This window comes from Ostrea edulis, chromosome 4 (assembly GCF_947568905.1).
Source record: "Ostrea edulis chromosome 4, xbOstEdul1.1, whole genome shotgun sequence".
NCBI classification, from domain to species: domain Eukaryota; kingdom Metazoa; phylum Mollusca; class Bivalvia; order Ostreida; family Ostreidae; genus Ostrea; species Ostrea edulis.
Window position 1 is genome coordinate 13,352,832 of NC_079167.1, and position 14,009 is coordinate 13,366,840.

Below are 14,009 nucleotides of genomic sequence, written 5' to 3' on the forward strand. Positions count from 1 at the left end.
CCATCAGCAGGTCATATTTCAAGATAATCCCATTGGTATTCAGTTCTTTTGAACTCATGACCCCGCAACACAAAACTTCCCGCGTGCCATCTTTAATTTTTAAAAAAAAAAATTTTATACATACGATGCTGCTACCCAATTAACCTCTGTGTTGACTATCTACCACCCGAAACTATATATATATATATATATATATATATATATATATATATATAAAGCACTAGAATGACCAACGACATGAACAATTGGAATTGTCAAATTTTCGGGACAACCTGTTCCTTCGTCAGGACGTGAAAGGATTACATTATGGAGAAAACACAAATATAATTAACAATAAGCACTAAAGCTACACTACAAAACTAGCTAAACACTTTTCCAGCGGATTACATATTGCAGGCTTTGTTATTAACTCAAAAAAGAATAACAATCAGGGTGTCTGGTCACCGTGGTATCAGTCGGTGAAGTGTGAAATTAATTAATGGACGAACTAACTTGGCTGATCAAAACATCGTGGTATTCTCCCCTAGATCAAACTATTGAAAATCTAAATTTCAGATAATAGAAAATGAAATTGGCTTAATGTCTAAGCTATTGGTTACTTGTAAAAAACTAAAAATGGAACTTGTTGATAATGAGTGTCAACGACGTTGGCAGTTGGCAGTGCTGGTACTGCTATGCATCCAGTTGGTGAAGCAAGGCGATGTATCGTTGGTAATATGAGGCGGTACGCAGATATTTTAAGAGAAATAAAGTTATGAGAAATAAACCGTTGTCGTTTATCAGAGGGAGAATAACATTGCTATATCAGGAATAGGTTTAGCCAATGTTCATTCTGGCAAAGTCAATCATTTTGTTCATGCCATTAGGACGGAATGACTTTAGTCTGTACATCCAGAATTTTTCTTTTTTCTTTCTATCTGTGGAGCTCCAGGTTTGGTTGTGATCAATAACCACGACAATCATGTCTTCCCATTTGTGGCCATGTAGGTTGAAATGTTCTCCAACAGGCTCAGTGATTCTTTTGGTTTTGATGGTCGACCGGTGGTTATTAATACGTTTGCGGAGATCTCCTGTTTCGCCAACGTATTGATTCTGGCATGCTTTGCAGCTTATGAGGTATATGCAGTTGTTTGTGTGGCAGGACGTGTTTCCAAAGATTTTGTAGTTACGTCCAGTAACAGGGCTTCTGAAAGTGTCAGTATCCTCGCTATGCTTGCACAGAAGGCACCTTTTGTCATAACAAGTTCTAAAGCCCCCGTGTGGCAGTGGGTTGTCCAGTCTTGCTCTCACTACCATCTCCTTGAGATTTCGAGGCCGTCTGAAGGCAGCCATTGGTGGCTCTTTGAATACTGTTGCCATTCGTTCGTTGTTGTAAAGAACTGGCAGGTGTCTACGCAAGATGGCGTTGAGACTCTTCAAGACGGGATGGAAGGTAGTCACAAGTGGGACTCTGCTACTTTTTTCTCTCTCTTTATATATATATATATTCCAATGGTACGTCACATACCGATTGTTAAGCCGTTCTTACATATGGTGTTTATATATCTCAACTGATTCGATATGCAAGAGCTAGTTTTTGGTATAGTCAGTTTTTAAATCGAGGTAAGCTACTGACAAACAAGTTGATGGTACAGGGATTTCAACAGTCTCGATTGAAGTCAGCATTTCGCAAATTCTATGGTCGTTATAACGATCTAGTTCGTCAATACAACCTCGCATTGGGTCAAATGCTGTCTGACGTGTTTCATACCGATTGTTAAGCCGTTCCTGGCACACTGATTTGACTGAGGATAACTCCGTTTACCTGATCAGGATATGGGGCTCACGGCGGGTGCGACCGGTCAACAGGGGATGCTTACTCCTCCTAGGCACCTGATCCCACCTCTGGTGTGTCCAGGGGTCCGTGTTTGCCCAACTATCTATTTTGTATTGCTTGTAGGAGTTATGAGATTGATCACTGTTCGTTATCTTCACCTTGCATATTGATAATCGTCATAATCGGATACCTACGGTGACTGCACGGTTTATACTATGGCTGGTTTAGGACAGGTGGAAGAGACTTTTTACTACAAATTCGTTCTCACGAAATAGAATTCGTTCCCACGAATTTAAATTTCGTTCTCACAATTTTTAAAAAAAAAAATTAAGTTTACATTAACTTCCATTACCTATGAATAAATCAATACATAAACAAAAACTCATCATCGATATAAACTTATTTAACACACTTAATGTATTGCAATTTTGTAGCTGCAGAACTGTAGCTCTCTGGAACAAATATTGTAATGGAACAGAGAGCTACAGATTCACCCCTTATAAAAACCTTCGATTTACGGCACACAAAAAGCTGCGCAAGGTTGAGGCCTGATATCGTTGTATTCTTGTGTTGCTGTCTCATAAAAAAATTCCTAACATATTTTCTTACTCTACTTTTGTCCAAACATACCTTCAAATATTCATTAAAGCCCCATACGACCCAAAAACTCCCAGCTTTAAATGATTTCGTTTGTTGACGTAGGTATGTTAGGTACGATGGTATGATGGTCAATTCGAGCCCTATTGTTGTTGGTATCTATTCATAAAATTCGTTATAAGTTATGTATTCGTTCTTCATTTATTATGAACTCGAATAATTTATAGAAATTAAAAAATATAGTTTTTCTAAAGGTAAAATAAGCTCTTGATAAACGAAAACGCCACAAAAGCCCATTATGGTCCTCAACACCCGTGTGGCAGGGATGGAGACCGGACCAGTCTAATGAAAGCCGCATTACCGTGAGTTTAGCTATTTGAATAATCATCATCTAATGGAACTGGGATGTTATATTATTTAAAATATTTAGCTAAAATATTTGCGGGGATATTAGTTCACATCTAGACGTTATTGTGCAAGTATGGAAATAAACCGGGATTCGAATTGACTGGCTACCTAACTACATATGGTTACCAACAATCCTGCAAAATTTTAACAAAATCCATACAGCCGTGTCCGGGGAGTTGCGTCCACGAAGTGTTCCTATAGTGTAGCATGTACAAGTTCAACAAAGTCCCATAACTCCTGTAAAATTTGTCAAATCAATATGGCGGCGCAATATGATCAACTACATGATCGTTGTATATGGTGTATGGTGACTAACCCTACATCATTTGAACAAAATCCGTTGAGCTGTTTTCGAGGAGTTGCGTCCACAAAGTCAAGTGTGACGGACGGACGGACACCGCGTAGCGGCGGAGGACAATAGCTGTTTAGTGGTTCATTGGGGGGAGGGGGGCTTAGTGACAAACAGGGAGTGGCAGACAGGGCAGATTCGAATGTATAAATAAGCGATGAGCTGAGAAGATGATGGAACTGGGAACTGAATATGGCACATACTACGGAGGGAAGGTGACATTGACCGTCAGAAAGCTATAGGGTGAACACCAGAAGGAAAAGGGACACGAGAAAGACCAAAATCAACCCGGAGAAGGGCAGCAGAAGCAGAAAAAAGGAGTGCAGGATGGAGAAGCTGGAATAAGGTCAAGACAGTAGTAATAGACAGAGTGGTTTCATGGTTTGGAGAGAGTGTGTCGTGGCCTTATGCGCTTCACTGAAGAAATAACTGTCTTGTGGTGATTTTTTTGGGGGGTGGGGGTTAATATCTGCATGATTGCAAATGTCTACTGTCCACCGGGTAAACTAGAAGTCGGAGCAGGTGCGAGTCCAAATTTATTTTAATAGGGACTTGCGAAACCATACATGTATATATATGATTCTTTTCCTGCACAAAATGGGGTTCACTCCCTCCCCCTCGGAGCTCTTCGCGTGGCTTGTACCTCGCACACTGACTGTGTGAAACGTAGCGGAATCATCCGAGGAATGCCCCTATCCTCCCAAAAATAACATAGCATATGGAAACTTTCTGGTAATAAAGGGGTTGCAATCCCCTCTTTATCCGCCACTAGGCAGGGGTACTAGTGTCTGGGATAACTTCGCAATACATGCATTTGTAGGGATGTGCCGCTATAATACTAGTTATTACTCCTACCCTTTTCATATATTTCACGTTAACTAATCCCGTGGGGATCCGGGTTACAATAGGTCCTCGATATTCCTTGCTTGTTGTAAGAGGCGACTAAATGGCGCGGTCCTTCTGATAAGACCGCAAAAACCGAGGCCCCACGTCACAGTAGGTGTGGCACGATATTTAAGACCCCTCCTTGCAGAATGCTCAAAGGCTGTAAGCGCCGAGCATAGGCCTGAAATTCGCAGTCCTTCACCAGCAATGGTGACGTCTCCGTATGATTGAAATATTCTGAGAGGGACGTTAAACAATAAAATCAATCAGTCAATCCACGTAAGTTGTTAACTATTAGGATTACCCATCATATACCAAAAACAGTGGACTCAAAGCAGCTAAACTATATCCGAGAAATAATGTTCATGCGGGTTCAGTGATGAACTTTATTTTCAGACATTTACAATAACATATACACACATGATATCACGCACAAAATCACATACATGCATACAATCTTCCATGCAAAAGCACTTTCTTCATAACTATAATTATAATACACAATCTAATTAAAATTAGATCCTTTGATCCGCTCACTTATATCGCTACACAAAGTGTGGAGATATAGCCTACGTGAGCGGATCAAAGAATCTAAGTTTAATACAGTATTTGACAGCTAACCATGAAAATATACATGTGAACAAATTGATACTAAAAGTAATAATAGCAAATGTTCTACAAATGAACAACACTTTATTACATGTATGTATTCTTATCGGCGTGTAATACGGTCCAACAGATCACTGCAGATTCCAGTATCTTGCATATTTTGAAAAAACTTAGCAATGCTGAAAAGCCGTTGACTGTGAGCCTACAAGTATAATGTACTTGAAGACAAGAAAGATAACTCGGTCTTGTTTATACTATGATAAAGAATTATATTTCACAGATTTCTACACGAGATAAATTACCTACAAACTCTGAATTATAAGTAACGTTAACCCACAACCTGAAGCATAATATAATTTTTATTTTATTGAGTAAAACCAACTCAGTGTTTCTCACTTTAGTCAAAATTCTGAAGTTACATAAATCAGCATGCAAATTTTTAAAAACAGAAAAAGTAAAGAAAAAAGTAAAGTCCTATATATATAGTTGTTAAAGCTTCCTATTTTCGGAGCGTGTGTCCTGGTGACACCTCTGAGCATTGATCGCTGGAAATTCGGCTGATCTGTCCAGTTTCGTGTCCCTATTACGCACACATTCTGACTATTGGAGCTCCCGTTGTCTTGACGCACGGTCGAGCTCCTCTCTAAATTGGTCCTTCACAGGACCGTGGGTATAAAAGTACGACCTGGCTTCTGAAATTTACAAAATTAGGGAAGTTGGGGGAACTTCATTAGTGTTTATGACGCTCTAGTACGGCTCTACCAAGTGGGTAGGTTGCCAGTATTTTTTTTTGTTTTTGTTTATTATTTATGGGAGGGGGGTATCAAACCTGTAAATGCTTGCAGTATCAAAATATAAAGGGAGAGACAGTATATCGAACATTTTTTTTCATGCACATCATAGGCCTAGATCTACAACATTCGACATTGCATTTCTCACAGTCAGCAGATCGTAAAATTTCAAGCGTTTCTGGAACCAAGATCAGGAATCTTGTAAATTGTCCTCCTTAGTCATTTTATGGGTTTATGAGGTAAGAAAGTCATTGTAAGATTGTTTGCAACAGTAACAGTATTTGGAAAGACTAAACGGTAATATAGATTATGGCTTTCCATAATAGACCTAAATTTAAACCCTATATACTATGATTCTAAATAAAACAAATATGAAAGTGAAAGTAGGAGGTCGACTTGTTTCCGCATTTTTTTCGCTGTTTTGCATTTCTACATGAAGGGACATACATAAAACAATGACTCGATTTATATTTTTATGATTCGAATTGGAAAGAGTCTGACATGCCCTCCGTTGATGCCGAAAAGGAAATCTTTAATATTTACAATACTTAAATAGGGTAAAGGATTGTCGTATCTGAATCAGTGAATGCAAATAGTAATACCGAAGTGATTAGAGCAAGAAAATCGTAAAGAATCTCGAGCTCTTTCGAGCAACACCAAACACCAGAGAAGAAACAGTCAAAGAAAATCTGCATACAAAAAGGAAAGAGAAGGGTGTCCGACTCCGATCACTTTACCTAAATAGAATCTATTTTTATTAAATTTCCTTGAAATGGAACAATATATAATGAATATTACTAAGTTCAAATAATCTACTCTTTTACTGAAAGTGAAATTGATACTGAATTAAACTCTGGAGAATGATTTTTGTAGATTTAATTATCAATTGCATTTCAAAACCTTTTAGGACTTGAGGAAGAGACATTACACATGAAAAAAGATTGAAAAAGAATCCATCAGCATGTTCAAAACAGTGCAAAGGTAGGGAACTCTGAGACCTTATCTTAAGAATGTGGTGATGTATGTGTGTAGCACTCGGATCATTTCAAGGTGATCATGTATGTGTAGTGCTTAGACCAGTTCAGGGTCTATGTAGGGGCCAGACCATGCAGTTCAGGGTGATTTAGTTACATGTAGCACTCTGAACAGTACAAATTGATGTACATATGTAGCACTCGGACCAGTTCAAGGTAATTAATATATGCTGCAACCAGACCAGTTTAAGGTAAGGTGTGTAACAGTCAGACTAAAACAGTGTAGTGGCCAGACCAGTTGAAGGTGATGTGTGTAGTGGTTAGACAGTCAGAAACAAGATGGATCAGTTTGTAGACCACATGAAGGGAGATTCATCTGGTATCATAGATTCAAAATCAGGTCAAGTGCATTGCATTTTCTCTCTGCCTGTTACAAATGTCATCTTGAGTAATCAAGATTTTTGTTTAACCCACTTTCACACTTCTTTTAGCACATTGTGAAAAAAGGGGTTATAGAGATATTTTTTCAGGAGCCACTGATTGGAAATGACAAGACAAGATATTTGATCATAGCTTCCTCATATAGACAGTGTAGATAGAATATGATTCAAATTCAAGAATTAACAAGGCAACAGTTTGTCAAAGCAATAATATGTAAGCATTTTCATGTCATAAATATAAGTTTGTTCAAATCATGAAATCAGCAGAGATGGGATTCAGAGGTTTACTACAAAGACTATTGAAAGCCTATCAGGTTTTCAGAAAACTCAAATTTTTAAAGCTTTAAAGAAAGACTGAATCTTGTTTTATTTCATAAAAGAGATCATGATCAGGATAGGTTCAGTGGTGAATGCTTCACATAATTTGTCTCTGATATTTAAGGATGTATGCTACACCAGAGAAATTGGATATGGATGAAAAGTGGAGGATATGTACAACAATATTTTGAAATTAAAAACTTTCAAATTTACTCTTTTTAGTTAAAAAAATGCAGTTTTATAGAAAGCAATCTGAAAAAAATTCAAAACCCTTGCTAGACTCGAACCCACGATCTGCAGTTCAGCAGTCAACGTGCTAACCCACTGAGCTACTCAGCTAGACATTAATTTTTTTAATGAATGGACATGTATTGCTGATATTTATATTTTCATCCATGTTTGAAAAGGAAGTCAGCCATTATTACGATGTAGAGTACCTCCTTAAAGTCATTTGTTTCAGAATTACATAGCATTGGATAACTGTTTGTATGTTGTGCTATGATGTATGTAGGTGATTTTAGAGATAGTGAACTATCACTGATTGCCACTGAATGTATAAGAAAGAGGAGGAAAATATACAAACACCTCTAAATGAAATTTTCCACTATCACTTGCACGGAGGCATTATAAAAGGCAAGCAAGAGCATGGATTCACAAATTGATAGTGGATATACCCACACACACCACCTTGAATTGAGACATATCAATTCTAAATTTGGTCCATATAGAGTATGATATTTGAAAGTGTATTTTGAATTTTCATTTTTTACTTTGTATCTTATTTAATTTGCATGGGAAGTGGTCTTTACAGTTTCTTAGACTTCTTTTTAAGAGAATTCCAGTAATGTGGTCTTTACAATTTTGCATATTGAAAATAAGAACTAATATGCATAGAGATTCTTGCACAAAATGTACTTTATTTTGAAACAAAAACACAAATGTTGATTGTGATGGCCAAGTAGAGTCCTTATCAATAATTATATAATAATTCTTTACAAAAAACTCTCTTTAAATTTAAATCTTTTTCTCAGGAATAACATTATGCTACAATTAAATGCATTTTATAGCTAAGTTTGAATGGACATGTATATATAACATTTGAATGGATGAGTTTTAAATAAGATTATAGAGGGAATAAGGGTCTAAACATCATGGACTTTGAGACTATAGTTTGCTCTGCATGCATTTAATTTTTATGAAATATTACCCTAAACAAAGAGAGGAGTCACAATTAGCACATAAAGATTTATAATACATATTCGTAGAAAGTCTTCTTATCAACAAGACTATGCTATTTTGCACAATAATACTGTATAACTGAAGAATCTATAAATAGTGTGGTTTCAAATTTGTAAGAACTATGTCCTTTGGGTTCAGATTAGACATCCTTTTGTTTGTATTTTGAACATGTATAAAATAAATGATGTTCAAATCGAATTGATGGACATCCCATCCAATCATTCTAAGACATTTTTACAATCTTTCAATAGCAGTAAAGTACAAACGTTGAAATATGTAAATGTGATTGTGGTAAAGATATCAGATAAGCTTTTGTGTATCTCATAATTCTTCAATTTATTAATTCACAATCATGTAATAACTTGAAATTAAAGTATAACAATAATACAATTTTATACATCGACAACACAAAGAGACATAGACATTTAAACTAAACACATGAAATAGATGCTTATCGGAACATAAGTTCTGAAGATGTTACATGAGTTGCTGTATGTAATAGATGGTTTTCATATGACGTATTTTGACCCCGAGTTATTCCCCTTGGCCTCCATCTTGTAGGTCAAACTGGTGGATTTTCCTCTTTAGGCAACCAATTTCAAACATGTAAGGCAGAAATATATGAGGGGAAATCTTTGCAATATTGCAATTATGAAGTAAAAGATGCATTAACAAATGTATATTAATAAGAAAAACAGTTTATCTCCACCTCAGTGACCAGAATAACAAGGCTGATTTTGGTTGAATAATGAAGGAATCCGGGCATGTTAACCTACAATATGTCGGCCAATGGGAAATAACTCTTGCTTAATCGCTTCGATGGAAAACCATCTATAAGGCTCTGTCCTATCAAGGGACTGACAGAGAGTGTCCGATCGGTAGGGTAGTGGCGGAAATGTGACGTGGGTTAGAACCAGTCATGCATATAATGGTCAGTCTGTCTATGTCCATGGGTATGTAGCGCTCGCATACAACACACTCACACAGCACAAGTTAATTAATAAAACATGTAATTAGATATAAAGCCAACTAACTCTGGTTACACAAAAATCATGAAACCTTTATAATTGTCAAATGGTAGGTCTTGGGTAATTGTTAATGCAGTCTTGCCAGTCAAGGTGGCTCAGGTGAGTATTGCGTCCCATGTGTTTTCTGTTTTGTATTTCACACATCAAATTTTAATATGAGAAGATTCATTGACAATAGCTAATGCAAGTAAACCTACAATGTCATCACACCGCACTTAATCCAGAACAAGAGATACTGTGAGCAATGCTCACTAAGAATACCCCCCCCCCCCTGCTTACCCCAATCTCCCAAAGGGTGTTGTTAATAGGTATAAATTACCTCTTTCCTGAGTGTAAAAATATGGTATGCCTTTGTAGAAGAAAATGGAAGATAAAGTCCGAACACAAATCCATGGCATAAACTTATAATTTTGACCTTGAGATCAAAGATCAAGGTCATAAAGAGGTCATGAATGTACGTGACACATAGTCTCATGGTGATACACCCATGTCTTATGGTATGACTATGTCAAAACCCTATAATCAATTTTGACCTTGAGGTCAAAGTTAAAGGTCATGAAGGTACTCAACACATCGTCTCATGGTGATACACCCATGTGTCAAATATGGTATGTCTATGTCAAAGAACAAAGAAGTTATCGCCCAGATACGGATCCATTGTAAAAAAAAAAAAAAAAAAAAAAAACTTTAATTTTGACCTTGAGGTCAAGGGTCAAGGTCATATAGAGGTCATGAAGGTACTCGACACATTGTCTCATGGTGATCAACCTGTGTGCCAAATATGGTATGCCTAAGTCAAAGAACAAAGAAGTTATGGCCCGGACATGAATCTGCACACACAGACAGATAGAGTGATTCCTATATACCCCCCAGAACTTCGTTCGGGGGTATAATAAGTTAACTCCCATCATGTCCAGAATAAGTTAACTCCCATCATGTTCAGATTAAGTTAACAACCATCATCTCTAGATTAAGTTAACTCACATCATGTCCAGATTAAATTAACTCCCATCATGCCCAGATTAAGTTAACTCCCATCATATCTAAAATAATTTAACTCCCATCATGTCCAGATTAAATTAATGCCCATCATGCCCAGATTAAGTTAACTCACATCATGTCCAGATTAGGTTAACTCCCATCATGCCCAGATTAAGTTAACTCCCATCATGTCCAGATTAAGTTAACAACCATCATCTCTAGATTAAGTTAACTCACATCATGTCCAGATTATGTTAACTCCCATCATGTCCAGATTAAATTAACTCCCATCATGCCCAGATTAAGTTAACTCACATCATGTCCAGATTAAATTAACGCCCATCATGTCCAGATTAAATTAACTCCCTCCATGCCCAGATTAAGTTAACTCACATCATGTCCAGATTATGTTAACTCCCATCATGTCCAGATTAAGTTAACTTCCATCATGTCCAGATTAAGTTAACAACCATCATCTCTAGATTAAGTTAACTTCCATCATGTCCAGATTAAGTTAACTTCCATCATGTCCAGTATAGAGTTTCAGCTGTCATGTAATATACATTTGATTATTTAACTTTTAAAGTTAGCAATTTTTGCAGAAATTGAAATTCTGTGTGTAACTCTAACAGTCCTTTGTATTTTATGATATAATAGTAAAATGTACAACTAGTAAAAAGCAACTCAAGTTTTATGATATGATTATACATTTAGAAGACTTCTGTGCTGCATGTACAAACACAGCAACAGGGAATGATTTTATTTTTCAATTAGTACAAATTAAATGGAATTTTGATCAGATAATTACAATAATAGTAAACAGGTAAAGTAATTTTACACATTCGTTAAAAATAAAAAAGTGAACAATTACCACCATAGTGCATTTAAACATCAATAACAGATCTTAAAATGTCCTAAATTGTAGGTCAGTGTTTGAATTTCTGGGGTTACCAACAGAAGATGGGATACCCCTGGTACCAGTAGAAAATGAAGAACGGAGACAGAGATGGCAGAACAGGAGGAAAAGGACCCATTTGGTCTCCCTTACAGTGGGAAGTGGGGATCAGGTGGATGCCCGCCGCACTGCTCGGATGGTACCTCATAAATTACCCAAAAAACCTGTAGTGGAACTAATACTGGATTCCTCAACGTCTGCAATGGTTAGAATTCATAATATGTACATATCCTGCTCTATTAATTTGTACTTGTATTTTTAGCTTACTGGTACCTGATTCGAAGGCTCAAGTGAGCTTTTAATTCTGATCAAAAATTTCCGTTTGCGTCGTCATTGGTGTCATAAACTTTTCACATTTTCATCTTCTTCTCCAGAACCACTGGGCCAATTTCAATCAAACTTGGTACACCTCATTCATGGGTGAAGGGGATTCAAGTTTCTTCAAATGAAGGGCCATGCCCCCTTCAAATGGGAGATAATCACGAAAATGCAAAAATAGGGTGAGGTCATCTCAAGAACCACTGGGCTAGAAAAGTTCAAATTTACATAAAAGCTTCCAGATATAGTGCAGATTCAAGGTTGTTCATAGCATGGTCCCCGGGCTTAAGGTGGGGCCACAATAGGGGATAAATTTTTTACATGCGAGTATATAGGGAAAATCTTTAAAAATCTTCTTCTAAAGAACTACTGGGTCAGAAAAGTTAACATTTACATGAAAGGTTTCTGACATAGTCCAGATTCAAGTTTGTTCAAATCATGGTCCACAGAGGTAGGGTGGGGCCACAATAGGGAATCAAAGTTTTGTGTGCGAATATATAGGGGAGATCTTTGAATATGAGCCAAAGTGACTCAGGTGAGCGATGTGGCCCATGGGCCTTCTTGTTGAGTGTGTTGATCTAAATGGACTTGGTACTAAACTGCGGGTTATGGAATCTATATGTAAAATGAAACTAAACAAGGTTAAATGATTAAACAAAACACTGTTACAGCTTGTTTGACAGATTCAGGAAGCATAGAGATAAAATGGACCTGATGATTATTTTATGTGTTTGAATTTTTATGCCCCAATAATTGGAGTTTTGGGGGCATTTAGTATTTGGTCTGTCTGTCTCTTAGTGTTTTTCTTCAAAATCTTTAACCTTGGCATTACTTTTGAATAGATTGTGATATGGCTGTCATATTTCACATGCACGTTCCTTATGACAAGACCTTTCATTTGGTACCAAAATGTTTGACCTTGTGACCTTGCCTTTGTGGTTTGATTTACTCTTGAAAAACTTTTAACCTATGCCATTACTTTTGAATGATTAATGATAGGGCTTTCACATGTGTGTACATTCATTTTAACAAGACCTTGGCTTTCTTTAGGTAACAAATTCTTTTACCTCATGACATTGACCTTGGGGTTTGACCTACTTTTGAAAAACATTTAACCTAGTCCATAAGTTTTGAATGGTTTATGATTGGGCTTTCATATCTAAATGTGTATTCTTTTGACAAGACCTTTCTTTAAGTAACATTATTTTACCTCATGACTTAACTTTTGGAAAGCTTTAACGTAGCTAGGCCATAACAATTGAATGGTTAGTGATAGGGCTTTCATATTTCACATGTGTATTCCTTTTGACAAGGCTTTTGTTTTGGTACCAGAATGTTTTACTTTATTGCCGTGGAGTTTGACATATTTTTGAAAAAACTTGAACCTAGGCAATGACTTTTGAATGGTTAGCAATATGGCTTTCATATTTCATATGTGTATCCTTGTGACAAGACGTTTCTTTGGGTACCAGAATTACTTTGCTGCCATACAGGGGCATCAGTGTCTCACAAACACATCTGGTTTTCTTTTGAATAAACATACAACTATAAATTGTAGGGGGTATCCAAACAGAGGCCAAAGCGAATGGTGGGAAACTCTCAAAGAAGTTTTGCTCCAGCCAGTTTAGACAAATTCAGTAAACCAATATTTGATGAGGTGAGTACCTATAGAGTTTCTGGTAAAATAACTCCCATCAGAAAAAAAATATCAGAATATTACTAATACTTAAGTTGCATCAGTGACACTTGAGGACACCATGTTGATTGAAACAACACACTTATGGTTTCAAGAAGGGGTTTCTATTTGCATATCTTAAAGTAGCAATATACCCATAAGAAGCATTAGATAGCCATTTTGCTGCTAGGGTACATACCAGAAAAGAATTGCTTCAGTTACCTGTGGTTATAGTTGGGATTACTGATTTTGGAAAGTGTATTAAAAATTTCATAAATAATTATTAAAAGAGATGTATAATTATTTTGTGCAGGCCAATAATACAGGTATATATAATTTGTACTTCATAGAGTAGATACACATCATGAATGTTTTAAAAGCTGGTAATATATTTTTTTTGCCAGTCAGGTAAGGCTAAATTAAAAAATATGTATCAAATGAGATTGCTATTAATCTTTCAATAAACACTTTCACTCACTTTGTTTAAAGTGTAAACATTCATGGCTGTCTTTCAAGTGAAACAGTGATTTATTGGTCTTCCAGCATCAACAACGCATGTAATATTCATCATAATTTTTATGTTGACACAGAGGTGGAGGAGAGAGCGTTTCTATGATGATTCAGAC

At 36.6% G+C, this 14,009-nt stretch overlaps 2 protein-coding genes across 4 annotated transcripts in view; both read left to right on the forward strand.

Annotated features, from left to right (window-relative positions):
* Positions 1–14,009, forward strand: part of LOC125670354 (solute carrier family 17 member 9-like) — a 960,148-nt gene that overhangs the window by 138,152 nt on the left and 807,987 nt on the right. The gene's annotated exons all lie outside the window — the stretch shown is intronic.
* Positions 5,171–14,009, forward strand: part of LOC125670352 (inactive rhomboid protein 1-like) — a 25,777-nt gene continuing 16,938 nt past the window's right edge. Inside the window, exons 1-5 of one of the 2 annotated variants that reach the window (XM_048905464.2) lie at positions 5,171–5,694; positions 6,363–6,436; positions 11,361–11,595; positions 13,267–13,365; positions 13,974–14,009. The exon at positions 13,974–14,009 is cut by the window's right edge and continues 38 nt beyond it. In XM_048905464.2, the coding sequence (XP_048761421.1) occupies positions 6,417–6,436; positions 11,361–11,595; positions 13,267–13,365; positions 13,974–14,009 (390 nt within the window). In that variant the 5' untranslated portion in view covers positions 5,171–5,694; positions 6,363–6,416. Of the gene's footprint in view, positions 5,695–5,863; positions 6,157–6,360; positions 6,437–11,360; positions 11,596–13,266; positions 13,366–13,973 lie in introns of those variants that run through there. The other variant, XM_056161990.1, reaches the window with a different exon arrangement.